Here is an 18,615-nt window from a genome sequence, read left to right as displayed (position 1 = left end):
CTATAGGCCCCTGTCAATGTTAAATGTGGATTATAAAATATTTTCTAAAGCACTCGCACTAAGAATGGACCCTGTGATGTCTCTCTTAATCCACGAGGATCAGACAGGTTTTATTCAGCAGCGACAGGGATCTGACAATATCAGAAAACTTTTTCATATCATTGAGCTCTCTAAACAAACGAATGACTCAAGACTTGTAATCTCGATGGATGCTCGAAAAGCTTTTGATACAATAGAATTTGAATATCTTTTTTATACTCTGAAACAGATGAATTTTGGTGATGTTTTCATTAATTATATTAAGATGCTTTATTGCTCTCCGAAGGCACAAGTGTTGACAAATGGTATACTTTCCAAACCCTTCCAATTGGGACGTGGAGTACGACAGGGCTGCCCACTCTCCGTATATCTGTTCGCCGCAGCCATTGAACCGTTGGCGGTGGCAATACGGAACAACAACAATGTATGTGGCATAAAGACTGGAGCAAACGAATCCAAACTCTCACTATATTGTGATGATTTACTAATTTATATTACCCAACCAGATAAATCCTTGCCGCAATTACTCAGCATACTAGAGGCATACAGTGCCATATCTGGTTACACGATAAATTATGACAAGAGTGAAATAATGCCACTAAATAGTGTTACCACCCACAATACCCACCCAATGATTTCCCATTTTAAATGGGCACCAAAAAGCTTCAAATACCTGGGAATCCAAATATCTAACGACCTGAACCAAACATACCAAAATAACTATCTACCTATTATGGAAAAAATCAAAACAGACCTATACAAATGGAAAGATCTACAAATTTCTTTAATTGGACGTGTTAATGTGGTCAAGATGAATGTTCTACCTAAATTAATTTATTTGTTCCAGTCAATTCCACTCAGCTGTCCACCAAGCTTGTTTACATCACTGAATAAAATCATTTCAATGTTTTTGTGGTCCCAGAAACGGGCTAGGATCAGATTAAAAGCACTACAGGCTCCCCTGAATAAAGGGGGCTTAAACCTCCCCAACTTCAGACTGTACTACCTAGCCTGTCAATCACGTGTTATTTGGTGTTGGCTCAACAGTGAGAGGCTGCCCACACCAGCATGGGTTAAACTGGAAGAGAACATAATCCATCCTACTCCACTACAGGTAATCCCCTATATAGACACGCAAAAAACCCTTAACACTAAAAACCAGATTATACATCATACCTTTGCATCTTGGAAAGAAACTATTAAACTAATGGGAAATCAAAATACCTTGTTAATGAGCATGCCCCTGTGGAACAACCCTTGTGTCCCCAAAATTATTAGTGATGGAATATCTGAAAATTGGAGAACCAAGGGAATCAGCTAAATAAGAGACTTGTATAACCAAAGCATCTTTTCTGATTTTAATTCCCTGAGAGCGAAATATAATTTACCTTCATCCATCTTTTTTAAATACCTACAGATACGGAACTGGGTAAAAAATAACAGTTATAGCTATCCCCATATGTCTGAAACACCAATAGAGAAACTGTTTAACACTACAAAAACATCAAAGGGCCTGATATCTAAAATCTACACACTGATGAACACTGAACAGAAAGATGATAGGATGCTACAACAAAAAGATAAATGGGAAAAAGATATTAAACACAAATATACCATGAAAGAATGGCAGTCATTGCTCCAGAACTCCCAAACAACTTTAACAAATACCAACCATAGGTTAACACAATTTAATATACTACACAGAATTTATTATACACCTCACAGATTATATCAATTTAGCCACGAGACATCACCCAATTGTCTTCGATGTCAACATCCTAAAGGGGACCTAATCCACACGAATTGCCGGAAGTTAAATTATTACTGGAAATTTATATTTGAACAACTTTAAAAAATGATTGGAAAGACGATGACTCCTGACGCACGAATAGCTATTTTGGGTGATATCTCTATGCTGAGTAACTTTGACAACTTTGAAAAGAAATGTATCCTGTTAGCAATGTCTGCTGCAAAAAAATTTATTCTTTGTCATTGGAAATCTGAACCCCCTCCCCCGACTAAACAATGGTGGGCAGAACTCCTATCCTATTGCACACCTGAAAAAATCATGTATAATGTGAAAGGAAAAATAATACACTTTCAGAAGATCTGGGGTCGGGCAATGGATTATATATCAAATATGGGTATAGAACTGGAGAGAGCCAATTGAAGCATAGAGATTGTGGATGTTGTCTTTTTATATTCTATATTTGTCTGCCTGTTTTTCTTTTTGTTAACATGTTTATTATTTTATTCAGGTAGTAGCACAGACAATCATGGTCTTAAAGTAAATCATGCATTCGATAGTTTTTTTTTTTTTTTTTTGTACTAGGAAGGGTCGGGGAAGGGTTAGTAATTGTTTAGTTAGGAAATGTAATTTATATATTTATAACTTGCATTTTACAACTGTATGTAAATGAAATGTTAAAAGCAAATAAAAGATAATAATTGAAAAAAAAGAAAGAGAACAACAGCACAAATAATCTATGTTGTGGAAGAACTAACCAGGCCCCTCCTAGGCCTTCCTGCAATAGAGGCGCTTGGACTCATAAAGCGGCTGCACACAGTCGCAGCCCAGCAAGAGGATGTCAAGGTTCAATACCCCAAAGTATTCTCAGGCTTAGGGAAGCTAAAGGAGCCCTACAAAATTGAGCTAGAGCCCGATGCTGTCCCATACGCCCTGTCAACTCCACGTCGTGTGCCCTTGCCCCTACGAGAGACAGTGAGAGCAGAACTGGAGAGCATGGAGAAGATGGGGGTGATTTCCAAAGTGACACGACCCACACCGTGGTGCGCAGGCATAGTCGTGGTTCCCAAGCCGACTAAAGGAAAAATACGGCTGTGTGTAGATATGACACCTTTGAACAAATATGTCAGAAGAGAGAGACTCATCCTCCCAGCGGTGGATGAGACACTTGCCATGCTTGAAGGGGCGAAGATATTCACAAAGTTGGATGCTACTGCTGGCTTCTGGCAAATCCCGCTGGCAGAGGAAAGCAAGCTACTCACAACCTTCATCACACCGTTCGGGCGGTATGCATTCAATCGCCTCCCGTTTGGGATTTCATCGGCCCCAGAGCATTTTCAACGCCGTATGTCACAGATGATAGAAGGCTGCACAGGTGTCCAGTGTCATGCTGATGACATACTGGTGTACGGAAAGGACATACAGGAGCATAATGAGAGATTGCACAGGGTCTTAAAGACACTGGAGGCAGAAGGCCTGACACTGAACAGTGAAAAATGTGAGTTTGCAAAAAACAGCATAATGTTTCTGGGTCACCGCATCACAGCAGACGGGGTGGCCCCGGATCCAGCTAAGGTCAGAGCAATCAAGTTTCAAGTTTCAAGTTTCTTTAATAGTTGTCATACAGAAGTACAGAATACTTTTATACAAAATGCTTCTTACTGTTACACTCCAGAGACTGTGCAAGACAAGATAAGTATGAAATAAAATAACATAGTATAGCATGTAAATTAGAAGTAAAAAAATGAGGTCACAGTGTTCAGTATAGACATATGTACAATGTTCGATGCAGAGTAGACGTAACTGAGTTACCATATAATATACAATATTGTGTAGTGTACTAATATACAATACTATATAGTGCAAGGCAGAAATAGGATGAGGTGCAATTTAGGTACAATTTACAGTAGGTGTACGAGTTGTAGTGCAAATCCTTTATCAATAAATATAAAGTGTGTTTGTGTGATCTAAAGTGTAGAGAGTGGGTGCTGCAGTGTGTTGTTTGTTTAAGTGAGTGTGTGCATGTGGGTGTGTGTGCTGTGTGCATTTGATGGTTGTTGCATAGTGTTTATTGTTCGTTTAGCAGCCTGATGGCCTGGGGATAGAAGCTTCTTCTGAGTCTTTCTGTGCTCGCCTTAAGACTCCGGTATCGCTTGCCTGACCGCAGCAGTTCAAAGAGGCAGTTGTTCGGGTGGCTCGAGTCCTTAATAATTCTCTTAGCCTTCCCCCTGCACCGCTTGTTGTAAATGTTCTGGAGGGTGGGAAGCCCCCCTCCAATTGTGCGTTCGGCTGAACGTGTCACTCTTTGTAGTCTGCTACGGTCTTGTGCAGTGCTATTCCCAAACCAGGAGGTGATGTTGCCAGTCAGGATGCTCTCTATTGTACATGAGTAGAAGTTCCTAAGGATCTTCTGACTGACTTGGAACTTCCTTAGGCGCCTGAGGAAGTAGAGGCGTTGTCGTGCCTTCTTCACAACACTGTCAATGTGTGTGGTCCATGTCAAATCCTCGGATATGTGGGCTCCGAGGTACTTGAAACTGTTCACTCTCTCAACCGGTGCCCCGTCGATGCTGAGGGGGCTGTAGTCCTTGACCCCCGACCTCCTGAAGTCCACAATCATCTCTTTTGTTTTGCTGACGTTCAGGGAGAGGCAGTTCTCCTGACACCACTGTGACAGGTTCTCTACCTCTTCCAGGTAGGCCCTTTCGTCGTTGGCAGAGATCAGGCCCACCACTACTGTGTCATCAGCAAATTTGATGATGGTGTTGTTGTTCCGCTGTGCTACGCAGTCATGTGTGTACAGGGAGTAGAGGAGGGGGCTCAGAACACAGCCCTGGGGGGCCCCTATGTTGAGCGTGATGGATGAGGAGGTGCAGTTGCCTGCTCTTACCACCTGGGGTCTGCCCGTCAGGAAGTCCAAGACCCACTGGCAGAGGTCATAGTTCAAGCCCAGGTCCCTGAGCTTGGCTATGAGTTTGGAGGGGACTATGGTATTGAATGCTGAGCTGTAGTCGATGAACAGCATTCTCACATAGTTCCCCTGCCTCTTGTCCAGGTGTGATGCTGCTGTGTGCAGCACATGGGCTATGGCGTCCTCCGTGGACCTGTTGGGGCGATATGCAAATTGCAGAGGGTCCAGGTTGATGGGGAGGGAGGAACAGATGTAGCCCTTCACTAGCTTCTCAAAGCACTTCATGGCTATGGAGGTGAGGGCTACAGGGCGGTAGTCGTTGAGGCAAGCGGGCGTAGATTTTTTGGGTACAGGGATGATGGTGGACTTCTTCAGACATGTGGGGATGACAGCCTGTTCCAAGGACAGGTTGAAGATGTCAGTGAATACCGGGGCCAGTTGGTCGGCACAGACTTTTGGGACGCGGCCGGGGATGCCGTCCGGTCCTGCTGCCTTCCTGATATTCACTTTTTTAAAGATCCGTCTCACCTCATGCTCTGTTACCCTGATCTTGGAGATGCCTGACCCTACCGACGTCGAAGGAGTGAAAAGACTGATGGGGATGGCCCAATATATAGGCAAGTTCTTACCTCATCTGGCCTCGTACACTCGCCCAATCAAAGACCTGTTGTGCGGGAAGAATGAATGGGTCTGGGAGGCCCCACAAAAAGAAGCTTTTCAGAGACTGAAAGCGGAGTTAATTTCCCCGCGGGTGTTAGCCCCGTACTCACCTACAGCAGAGACGTGCGTATCAGCCGATGCCTCGTCCTACGGTATCGGAGGCGTTCTGACGCAACAACAGACAGATGGGATATGGAAGCCGGTCGTGTTCATCTCTAGGAGCCTGTCAAGCCCAGAGAAGAATTACGCCCAGATAGAAAAGGAGGCGTTGGCAGCCACATGGGCATGTGAGCGGTTGTCATCCTACCTTCTGGGGGTCAGATTCAGGCTGGAAACTGATCATAAGCCACTAGTGCCATTGCTGAGTAACAAAGCACTAGATGAGCTCCCACCCAGAGTTCTGAGGTTTCGGCTGAGACTGATGAGATTCACATACGATATTGTACATGTGCCCGGTAAGTGCTTGATAACAGCAGACACATTGTCGAGAGCTCCTGTCAAGCACACGCTCACACAAGAAGAAATGGACAGGGAAACAGAAGTCAAAGTGTTCGTGGATGCAGTTGTGCAAAGCCTCCCAGCCACGGAAGCTAGGCTGAGGAGCATACAGGAGAAACAGGGGGTTGACCCTGTCTGTGCAAAGCTCATCAGATACTGTAAGACAGGTTGGCCTGAGAAGCATGACCTTCCACCGGAGTTGGGGACATACTGGCCAGAAAGAGAGAACCTCACACTGGCTGGTGAGCTACTGCTGCGTGGTCAGAGGATCGTGATTCCCCAATGCATCAGACAGGAGGTGCTTAATGACCTGCACGCTGGACATCAAGGAGTTGTCAAGTGCAGAGCAAGAGCACGCCAGTCAGTCTGGTGGCCCGGACTGTCGGTATACATCAATCAGCTGGTGGAAAAGTGTGACACATGTTCACAACACAGGGCAGAACACAGAGAGCCCTTGGTCCCCACACCAGTGCAAGAAAGGCCCTGGCAGCGGGTCGCTACTGACTTGTTTTTCTGGGAGAAGAAGACTTATATGGTGATTGTGGACTTTTTCTCGCGATATATAGAAGTTGCCCATCTTAAGGTAGCTTCGGCGGAGACAGTCGTGGCTGCGCTGAAAGACGTGTTCAGCCGTCACGGGACACCGCAGACCCTGGTTTCGGACAATGGGCCCCAATACAGTGGGTTACCCTTCCAGAGCTTTGCGGGTGAGTATGGTTTCACCCATGTGACTAGCAGTCCACGGTATCCGCAGGCAAACGGAGAGGCTGAGCGGGCCGTGGCTACAGTGAAGGGGCTGTGGAAAGGAGGAGGCGACAAGGCAAAGGCGCTGTTGGCATACCGCGCCACGCCCCTGGAGAGCGGTTATTCCCCTGCACAGCTCCTCATGGGGAGACAGATTCGCTCCAACATACCACAACTACCAAAGACTCTACTCCCTCGCTGGCCAAACATCAGAGACTTCAGGAAGTCGGAGATGCAGGCAAAAGAGGATCAACAATGTCGCTACAATCTGCGTCACGGAGCCCGTCCCTTACCTACGCTGCAGTGTGGCCAAAATGTGTGGCTCCCCAAAGAGAACAGAGGAGGGACTGTCATACAGCAGGCGACAACGCCCAGGTCATACATCGTACAGACGGACGAAGGACAGTTGAGAAGAAACCGTGCTCACCTGCGCACTCTTCAGCAACCTGCTCCACAGGCAACAACACCTGAGATACCTGAGCCTAATGTGGAACAAGATAACTCAGAGACACACCCATACCAGCCAGCTCAAAGTGCCAGTGACATTAGAAATGACAGACATTCTGATAACACCAAAGTGCCCTATGTGACCTCCTCTGGCAGAGTGTCATGTCCTCCAGTTAGATTGGATATGTGAGAGACGGGGGGGGGGGGTGAATGACTGTTTGAGAAAAAAAATAATTAAAAAAAAAAAAAGAAAGAGAGAGGAAAGATGATGTGATTTGCATCTGTTCATAATCTCAGTAAGAGATGCAAGAGTCTTGGTGAGATTATTGTTTGAAAATGTTATGCAAATATTGGATGCCTATTGTAGTGTAATACTTGAAAATATGATGTTTTGTTATTAAGGGAATGGGAGATGTTTCTTACAAAAAGGGGAAGATGTCCTGTAAGGGTTTGGCCCGTGTTGCTACACGGACACATTTGTATGTTGCACGTTAGTTCCTGACTGACCTAGAATTAAAGAGTCAACGTGATCACATCTCTCAGTCTATTATTATTATCTGTGAACTAAAGGTATAAGGTTTACACAACACTAACCAGCACCAGATTATCCTCCTCCAGCTCTCTGACCAGCAGCAGATTATCCTCCTCCAGCTCTCTGACCAGCAGCAGATTATACTCCTCCAGCTCTCTGACCAGCAGCAGATTATCCTCCTCCAGCTCTCTAACCAGCAGCAGATTATCCTCCTCCAGCTCTCTAACCAGCAGCAGATTATCCTCCTCCAGCTCTCTAACCAGCAGCAGATTATCCTCCTCCAGCTCTCTAACCAGCAGCAGATTATACTCCTCCAGCTCTCTAACCAGCAGCAGATTATCCTCCTCTAGCTCTCTAACCAGCAGCAGATTATCCTCCTCCAGCTCTCTAACCAGCAGCAGATTATCCTCCTCCAGCTCTCTAACCAGCAGCAGATTATCCTCCTCCAGCTCTCTAACCAGCAGCAGATTATCCTCCTCCAGCTCTCTAACCAGCAGCAGATTATACTCCTCCAGCTCTCTAACCAGCAGCAGATTATCCTCCTCCAGCTCTCTAACTAGCAGCAGATTATCCTCCTCCAGCTCTCTAACCAGCAGCAGATTATACTCATCCAGCTCTCTAACCAGCAGCAGATTATACTCATCCAGCTCTCTAACCAGCAGCAGATTATCCTCCAGCTCTCTAACCAGCAGCAGATTATCCTCCAGCTCTCTAACCAGCATCAGATTATACTCCTCCAGCTCTCTAACCAGCAGCAGATTATCCTCCAGCTCTCTAACCAGCAGCAGATTATACTCCTCCAGCTCTCTAACAAGCAGCAGATTATCCTCCAGCTCTCTGACCAGCAGCAGATTATCCTCCTCCAGCTCTCTAACCAGCAGCAGATTATCGTCCTCCAGCTCTCTAACCAGCAGCAGATTATCCTCCTCCAGCTCTCTGACCAGCAGCAGATTATCCTCCAGCTCTCTAACCAGCAGCAGATTATCCTCCTCCAGCTCTCTGACCAGCAGCAGATTATCCTCCTCCAGCTCTCTAACCAGCAGCAGATTATCCTCCTCCAGCTCTCTAACCAGCAGCAGATTATCCTCCTCCAGCTCTCTAACCAGCAGCAGATTATACTCCTCCAGCTCTCTGACCAGCAGCAGATTATCCTCTTCCAGCTCTCTAACCAGCAGCAGATTATCCTCCTCCAGCTCTCTAACCAGCAGCAGATTATCCTCCTCCAGCTCTCTGACCAGCAGCAGATTATCCTCCTCCAGCTCTCTAACCAGCAGCAGATTATCCTCCTCCAGCTCTCTAACCAGCAGCAGATTATCCTCCTCCAGCTCTCTGACCAGCAGCAGATTATACTCATCCAGCTCTCTAACCAGCAGCAGATTATCCTCCTCCAGCTCTCTAACCAGCAGCAGATTATCCTCCTCCAGCTCTCTGACCAGCATCAGATTATACTCATCCAGCTCTCTAACCAGCAGCAGATTATCCTCCTCCAGCTCTCTGACCAGCATTAGATTATACTCATCCAGCTCTCTAACCAGCAGCAGATTATCCTCCTCCAGCTCTCTGACCAGCAGCAGATTATCCTCCACTGGTCCAGCTCTCTAACCAGCAGCAGATTATCCTCCTCCAGCTCTCTAACCAGCAGCAGATGATCCTCCACTGGTCCAGCTCTCTAACCAGCAGCAGATGATCCTCCACTGGTCCAGCTCTCTAACCAGCAGCAGATGATCCTCCACTCACCCTCCTCTGCTTCTGGGACACATGGTCCAGCTCTCTCTCCGTGGACGACAGCTGGAGCTCCAGATCCTGACTGCGGGACTGCAGGCGCTCCGAGTCCTGCGTGGCGACGGGAGGAAGGGGTTAACCTTAACACTTTGCCGCCCAAGCACGAGTTAACTCGTGTTTCGATTCCACCCGTTGAGGACCAGAGCCACGAGTTAACTCGTGGCAAGTTGTTATTGTTTTATTCCATATTAATGATTTTTTTTTTTTAAATGGTCCATTTGCTATCTGATTCTAGGGACATCTATGGATCTCAGGGAATGTTAGTGTCAGAAATACTGTGTCTGTTACTAGGCTTGAGTAAATTGTAATGAACCAAATGATAATATCAATACATTTTTTTTTATCTTTGACTGTGAATAACACCATGCTAAAATTGACCAGACCTGAAAAATCTAAGCAAATGAATAGATGGAAGATGATTAAACAGAAGGTTTTGTAGATACAGTACTGAATTCTGCCATCCGGACACATGCTATTTGAAATATGATTATAGAATATAGAATATCAGGCCTAAAATGGTTATGCGATTAAAATGTGATTAATTAGATTAATTAATTACAAATCCTGTAATTAATTAGATAAATTTTTTATTTTATTTTGATTTTCTCTGATTTTCTACCCGTCCCAATTAGTCGTTGTGCCAATCCCCCCCCCCCCCCCCCCCCCCCTCCCCTACCTGGCGCTGTATGCATGTTCTCCTATGAGTCGGTACAAGGCCCCCCCCTCCCCTACCTGGCGCTGTATGCATGTTCTCCTACGAGTCGGTACAAGGCCCCCCCCCCTCCCTTACCTGGCGCTGTATGCATGTTCTCCTACGAGTCGGTACAAGGCCCCCCCCCCCCTCCCCTACCTGGCGCTGTATGCATGTTCTCCTACGAGTCGGTACAAGGCCCCCCTCCCCTACCGCGAGGTCCAACCCAGGTTGTGTGTATATGAGTATGTGCTACTGCTGCGTCCCTGTGAGGTTGTTACTCAGCTGATAGAGTTGTGCCCTTCCTGATGACTTGTCGTACAGAACTTGTAAGTCGCTTTGGATAAAAAGCATCAGCTAAATGACTAAATGTAAATGTAAATGTATGCATGTTCTCCTATGAGTCGGTACAAGGCGCCCCCTCCTGGCTGCTGTATGCATGTTCTCCTACGAGTCGGTAGAAGGGCGTCCCGAGTCGATCGCACGCTTCCTCCGAGACGTGCGCCGACAGCCAGTGACGTCTTTTCACTTGGCAGCGAGGGCTCTCATTGGTGAAGCGTAAGGGGAGGGCACGCTATCTCCACCAAGTCCTGCCCCGCTGAGCAAGCGCCGAGACCTGACCTGTAGGCGTCCACAACGCCAGATTCCCACCCACCAATACTGCCAATTGTATTAGTGTGAACGGCCAGCCAAGCTGGTGGCAACGCAGAGAGCTGGGCTCGAACCCAGCGTCTCCTGCATTGGTGACGAGCGCAATCTCTGCTACGCCACCTGACCGCCCTTAGATAAAAAAATGTAATCGCCTGACAGCACTATAAAATATATATCTTATTCCAGCCCTAATGCAGAATCAGTACAATGCCTAAATCCCAGTAAAGATACAGTAACAGATGTGTTTGATGGTTCAGGCGCTGTGGTACCTTGAGGTCCAGTCGGTCCTTCTCGTTCTTGATCTGTGCCTCCATCTCCTCGTACAGGCGCTCGATCTCACTGTCGTGTGTGGCCGCCTTCCTGTGACGAGGGACAGAGTTCAGAGGTTGCAAGTAACTGCATGGGAAAACACACACACACACACACACACACACACACACACACACACACACACACACACACACACACACACACACAAAGACACACGCACTAACATGCACCCAATAACTTAGCTTTTGATCCTGTTAAGACCTAAACACCCTGTAGAGGGCGGTAGAGGGATACCAAGCTCTGATATGCAGTACGTTACCACGCAGTGAGAAAGAACGGCATGGATGAAACATAAACAATGCATGCACACACACGCACACTCACAAATATATATTGGCATTACTATACTCATGGGGACATTGCTTTGCCTTAACCCCATTCTCTAACCCTAACCAAATTCTATTTATAATCCTGACCTTAACACAAGCTTTAAAATATAATATATATAAATATATTTATTATTTCATCTTTATTTCTTTTATGTAAGCAGTACCTTATATACTGTATATATATACTATATATACTGATTTTATTTACCCTAAAACTTTTAATCAAAGCAGAGTGCCAAATAGATGCCTGTCCCAAATAAAGACTTTTTATGCGTTTTGACAAATAAAGGCACATTAATTGTTTATCTGGTTGCCGACGGTGCAAAACAGTGTTGTTGTTTTACGGTACTTTTAATGTAAATGTTACTGTATGTGGCTCCACCTTCTGAGCCACCATTATGGTGGCGACCCCTGACGGGACCCTTTCACTACCACACTACAGAAGGTTAACCTTTCACTACCACACTAGAGAAGGTTAACCCTTTCACTACCACACTACAGAAGGTTAACCTTTCACTACCACACTACAGCGGGTTAACCTTTCACTACCACACTACAGAAGGTTAGCCGTTCACTACCACACTACAGAAGGTTAGCCGTTCACTACCACACTACAGAAGGTTAACCCTTTCACTACCACACTACAGACGGTTAACCTTTCACTACCACTACAGAAGGTTAACCCTTTCACTACCACTACAGAAGGTTAACCTTTCACTACCACACTACAGAAGGTTAACCTTTCACTACCACACTACAGAACGTTAACCTTTCACTGCCACACTACCGAAGGTTAACCCTTCATCAGGGAATTTTTTGGGGACAGGATATGGTCAAGGACAGTCCCTGAAAATCAGGGACTTCTTGTCACCTTAAAAAAAACGATATTCTTTGAAGGATGCTTAATATCACACTCATATCATACATACATTTGAACGATTTGAGGCTTTAAGTATCTAAGTTTTATCTGATCCAAATCTTATCCTATCATTATCCTAGTGATTATTCTGCAAATTAACCAAAGATTTAGATTGAAGGGCGGCTGGGTAGCGCAGTGGAGAATGCACTCGCCTACCACCGCAAATACTCTGGGATCTAATCCAGCTGTCAGCGGTACCTCCGGCAATGTCAGTCGTCCACACTAACACAATTGGCAGTGTTAGCGGGTGGGAAGCCGGCGGGGTGTGTATCCTGGTCGTTGTGAACAGCGACTCCTACTGGTCGGTCGGGGCGCCTGTTCAGCAGGGAGGGGATCGGGGGGAAATAGCGTGAACCTCTGCACGCGTTACGTTCCCCCAGTGAAACTCCTCGCTGTCAGGTGAAAAGAAGCGGCTGGCTGACTCCACATGTATCGGAGGAGGCATGTGGTAGTTCTACACCCTCCCCAGGCCGACAGTGGGGCAATGCACGCAACGACCAGGAAGGGAATTGGCATAACGACTAAATTGGGATGGGAGCAAAATACAGAAAAAGTGAGAACAAAAAAATGATAAAAGAATTATAAAGATAAACCAAGTAACCCCACCGCCTAAAAAAAAGAACGAAAGGAAAGGAACGGAGCTCCCGCCAAAGAGCTGTAATTCACATCACTATAATTAATAATGCTGTTGCAATGTGAGAGCAGTGACAGGTTAGGGTTAATAACAGTGAGGACAGGTTAGGGTTAATAACAGTGAGGACAGGTTAGGGTTAATAACAGTGAGGACAGGTTAGGGTTAATAACAGTGAGGACAGGTTAGAGTTAATAACAGTGAGGACAGGTTAGGGTTAATAACAGTGAGGACAGGTTATGGTTAATAACAGTGAGTAGAATAGCTTGGTGGTTTAAACAGCTCCGCGCCACGTGTCCGTCTGGCTCGGATGCTACTCGTGTTGACTGCCTGAACTAGTTATGCAGGGTTCGTATCGTGGATTTCCATAGCATTCGTAGGAGAATACATTTTTCTCTCAGATTAGTGGTCATTTGAAAGGGATAAAGGTGGGGCATGGTACAGAGAATCACTGTTAAACCCACACATACGCTCCCAGGTCAGAGAAGTAAACACACGTCTCCCAGTTATGTCATGTATGGATATTTAGTTAGGTAACTAATAAGCAGAACATGTTGTTTCTTTAGCACAAAGTTCAAAGTTCCCATCTCCCCAATTTAGTCGTTATGCCAATTCCCTTCCTGGTCGTTAGAAGTCAATTAATGATACTAATCTATACAATCACCTGTTGTTGAATAAATACCATTACTTTCTAGTTATTACTAAAAAACAGTATATATAAAACAGTAGCTGTAAAAAAGAAAAGAAAAAAAGTTTTATAATTTATATAATATAACTTTTATTTTATTTTTATGTTTGCACTGGTATCGGATCAGTATAACCAGACCTAGACCACCTCTAACTCTAACCCCTAACCAGACCTAGATCACATTTTTTTTTTTTTATCCACTTTTTCTCCCATTTTTCTATATTTTCTCCCATCCCAATTTCGTATCATCCAATTCAACCCTCCCCTGTCACGAACGCTGTTTCTTGCCTCCCACAAGCCGGCTGCAATGTGGACTAAGTCATACATAGCACAAGTCCCCTCCGGTACTTGAGGTAACAGCAGTCGCATCTTTTCACCTGCGCAGCTCGATCTCTCAGTGGCGAGGAGTAACGCGTGGGAGGCTCACGCTGCCCCCGACACTTCCTGATTCTACTGCGCAGGCGCACCAACCGACCTGTAGGAGTCGCTGTCCACAACGCCCGATCCCCACCCATCAGTTTCCCACCCCCTAATACGGCCAATGTGTATTAGTATGAACGACCAGCTAAACTGAAAGCAATGTGGAGCGCTGGGCTCGATCAGGCGAGCCCAGCGTCTCCGCATTCGTGGCGAGCGCCTTGCCCACTACGCCACGTAGCCGCCCAGATCACCTCTAACTTTAACCCCTAAGTTAGGGTTGTGACTTAGAGGTGGTCTAGGTACGGATAGGGGTTAAGAGTTGGTCTAGCCCTTTACATCCATATATCTAAATAATAATAATAAATTATAATGAATGTTTAACTACCCCTAAGTTACCCTAACCAGACCTAGACCACCTCTAACTCTAACCACTAACCAGACCTCTTCCATGTGGCACTTTAACACTGACCTCAGAATGTGATTTTATATAATGTTTTTATACAAGCAGATTGCAATCAGTGTGTACTACTACTAGTACTACTGTGTGTTCTGTTTACTTAGTTTACAGTATCCTGTTATAGAATAAACCGCTGCCAGACACAGCAGAGAGAGAGAGGACAGACATGACAGAGAGGACAGACACAGCAGAGAGAGGACAGACATGACAGAGAGGACAGACACAGCAGAGAGAGGACAGACATGGCAGAGAGAAAGGAAAGACACAGCAAACAGAAGACCAGTGGTGCGTTATTGAAATCATCTGGGGTTGCACGCACCTAATGGCGCCACGTGCACGCGCGCTCCCGCGAATGCGCATTTAATGTCCCCTCGCTTGAGCACAGACTAAAGACAGTGCCTAATTGCCTCTACGAATGGAATGTAACACATGTCATTCACAACAAGTTAGGTGTGGATGTATCTGAGAACGTATTTAACACACCTGACGACCGGCGCTAGTGATATGCAAATAGCGAGTACTTATCGTCCCATGAAGAACGCATGCCTGCAGAAGACAGACAGTTCAGCGTCGTCTCTCTGGTCAGAAACAACGTCACCACATCCGTAATGCTCTCTTTGATGCATACATTGGACCATGTCTACACCAACATATACTGTAGGAGCAACAATACATTGGACCATGTCTACACCAACATATACTGTAGGAGCAACAATACATTGGACCATGTCTACACCAACATATACTGTAGGTGTAGGAGCAACAATACATTGGACCATGTCTACACCAACATATACTGTAGGAGCAACAATACATTGGACCATGTCTACACCAACATAATATACTTCCTGTGTATCACTTTTGCCGCCGACTCAGATTCCCCTAGGTTAAAAAATAAATACGCAATTTAAATCAGAATTTTCCATGTTGACTATTTCTGACTTCTGACAAGTTTTTTTCCATTAAAAACCCTTTCTCTGCCACGCTTATATCCATCCTTGTAGCCAGTCTGCCAGCTCTATTTGTCTATGGAGATGTTCACCTACTTTGCAGGGCTATAACTTTTTAAATTGCATTGCTAAATTGACATTACTATGGCCCATTCAAAATCGATTAGCTATCGTTCAGGGTGTAGGAACGTTTTACTTTTTCATTCACACATTCATAAAAAAATATGGTCTAGAGTATAAATATGTTTTTATCGTTTTCTGCAGTATTTCATAGAACGTGAGTTATAGCCATTATATATTAGATCATCAAATGCAGTTTGATAGCGATTGACGCCAGATAAAAAAATTAAATTGTACAAGGTCCTAAACGTCATGACTCATCATCTGCTGGTGACCGGAGGGGGGGGGGGGGGGTCATTTATAATGCAATGACCGACGTTAAATGAATCATGTAGTATGGGTGATATATTTATCATAGCAGTTTGTATGGATAATAATAATCAAAAACGCTGAAACTCACCGCAGCTTCCTCGTAGTGATGGGGGATGATACTGGAGCAAAAAGATCGCTATTATGGGATGTTGATCTATGCGATCCATTTCCAGGTTGTATAATACTATATACGTCCAAATAATGTTGTTTATCGAGTTATGGCAACGGATCGATTATCCAGTGTGTCCAGATGGAGCCCCGCGAGCGATAGCGAGTGGCGGACGGAATAGGGCGGACACCAAGCACTTCCGGCCCCACTTCCGGTTTGGCAACTCGCCGATCGGCCACCAGGTGGCGGTATTGAAGCGCTGGAGAGTTGAGCGGAGTCCTACAGCACCAGTCAATGATCCGTGGGTGAAATATGAATACCATGACAGAAATTTGAAATATTGATCTCAAAGACGCTGTAAAACGTCATTGGCAGATTACGCATGGCGAGGAATGACGTCTTAACACGTCATTGGCGATTAAAGGGTTAACAAAAAATAGACAAAAATGTCATCAGTTTTCGTCGACTAAATCTAGACTAAAACAAAAAAGACAAAATTGAGACAAAAACTGACTAAGACTAAAATGCTCAGACATTTAGTTGACTAAAACTGACTAAACGAAAAATAAATGAAGATGACTAAATATGATGAAAACGAAAAAGGAGCACTTGACACATGACTAAGACTAAAACTAAAATGAAAATAGCTGCCAAAATTAACACTGGTGTAGACTACCACATGCTGCCCTACTGTCAGTCTGGGGAGTGTGTAGACTACCACATGCTGCCCTACTGTCAGTCTGGGGAGGGTGTAGACTACCACATGCTGCCCTACTGTCAGTCTGGGGAGGGTGTAGACTACCACATGCTGCCCTACTGTCAGTCTGGGGAGGGTGTAGACGACCACATGCTGCCCTACTGTCGGTCTGGGAGGGTGTAGACCACCACATGCTGCCCTACTGTCGGTCTGGGGAGGGTGTAGACTACCACATGCTGCCCTACTGTTAGTCTGGGGAGGGTGTAGACTACCACATGCTGCCCTACTGTCGGTCTGGGAGGGTGTAGACTACCACATGCTGCCCTACTGTCGGTCTGGGGAGGGTGTAGACTACCACATGCTGCCCTACTGTCGGTCTGGGGAGGGTGTAGACTACGACATGCTGCCCTACTGTCAGTCTGGGGAGGGTGTAGACTACCACATGCTGCCCTACTGTTGGTCTGGGGAGGGTGTAGAGTACCACATGCTGCCCTACTGTCGGTCTGGGGAGGGTGTAGACTACCACATGCTGCCCTACTGTCAGTCTGGGGAGGGTGTATACTACCACATGCTGCCCTACTGTCAGTCTGGGAAGGGTGTAGACTACCACATGCTGCCCTACTGTTGGTCTGGGAGGGTGTAGACTACCACATGCTGCCCTACTGTCGGTGAATAACACCATGACTCATAGTGAATAACACCATGACTAGTGAATAACACCATGACTCCTAGTGAATAACACCATGACTAGTGAATAACACCATGACTAATGAATAACACCATGACTCCTAGTGAATAACACCATGACTAGTGAATAACACCATGACTCCTAGTGAATAACACCATGACTAGTGAATAACACCATGACTAGTGAATAACACCATGACTCCTAGTGAATAACACCATGACTCCAAGTGAATAACACCATGACTCCAAGTGAATAACACCATGACTCCAAGTGAATAACACCATGACTAGTGAATAACACCATGACTAGTGAATAACACCATGACTCCTAGTGAATAACACCATGACTCCTAGTGAATAACACCATGACTCCTAGTGAATAACACCATGACTAGTGAATAACACCATGACTAGTGAATAACACCATGACTAGTGAATAACACCATGACTCCTAGTGAATAACACCATGACTAGTGAATAACACCATGACTCCTAGTGAATAACACCATGACTAGTGAATAACACCATGACTCCTAGTGAATAACACCATGACTCCTAGTGAATAACACCATGACTCCTAGTGAATAACACCATGACTAGTGAATAACACCATGACTAGTGAATAACACCATGACTCCTAGTGAATAACACCATGACTAGTGAATAACACCATGACTAGTGAATAACACCATGACTCATAGTGAATAACACCATGACTAGTGAATAACACCATGACTCCTAGTGAATAACACCATGACTCCTAGTGAATAACACCATGACTCCTAGTGAATAACACCATGACTCCTAGTGAATAACACCATGACTAGTGAATAACACCATGACTCCTAATGAATAACACCATGACTAGTGAATAACACCATGACTAGTGAATAACACCATGACTAGTGAATAACACCATGACCCCTAGTGAATAACACCATGACTAGTGAATAATAACACCATGACTAGTGAATAACACCATGACTAGTGAATAACACCATGACTCCTAGTGAATAACACCATGACTAGTGAATAACACCATGACTAGTGAATAACAACATGACTAGTGAATAACACCATGACTAGTGAATAACACCATGATTAGTGAATAACACCATGACTCCTAGTGAATAACACCATGACTAGTGAATAACACCATGACTAGTGAATAACACCATGACTCCTAGTGAATAACACCATGACTAGTGAATAACACCATGACTAGTGAATAACACCATGCCTAGTGAATAACACCATGACTCCT

The 18,615-nt window shown here is 45.2% G+C and overlaps 1 protein-coding gene across 1 annotated transcript in view; it reads right to left on the bottom strand.

Moving 5' to 3' along the window:
• cracr2ab (calcium release activated channel regulator 2Ab) overlaps positions 1 to 18,615 on the bottom strand; it is a gene marked incomplete at both ends in the record, with an annotated part of 215,482 nt that overhangs the window by 144,595 nt on the left and 52,272 nt on the right. The window contains 2 exons of the mRNA XM_084325246.1: positions 9,316 to 9,411; positions 10,972 to 11,062. Of these exons, the coding sequence (XP_084181372.1) occupies positions 9,316 to 9,411; positions 10,972 to 11,062 (187 nt within the window). The remainder of the gene's footprint in view (positions 1 to 9,315; positions 9,412 to 10,971; positions 11,063 to 18,615) is intronic.

Source organism: Notolepis coatsorum (genome assembly GCF_963971535.1).
Source record: "Notolepis coatsorum genome assembly, chromosome: 1".
NCBI classification, from domain to species: domain Eukaryota; kingdom Metazoa; phylum Chordata; class Actinopteri; order Aulopiformes; family Paralepididae; genus Notolepis; species Notolepis coatsorum.
Note: the sequence above shows the minus strand (reverse complement) of the source record. Positions and strands in the feature narration are given on the sequence as shown.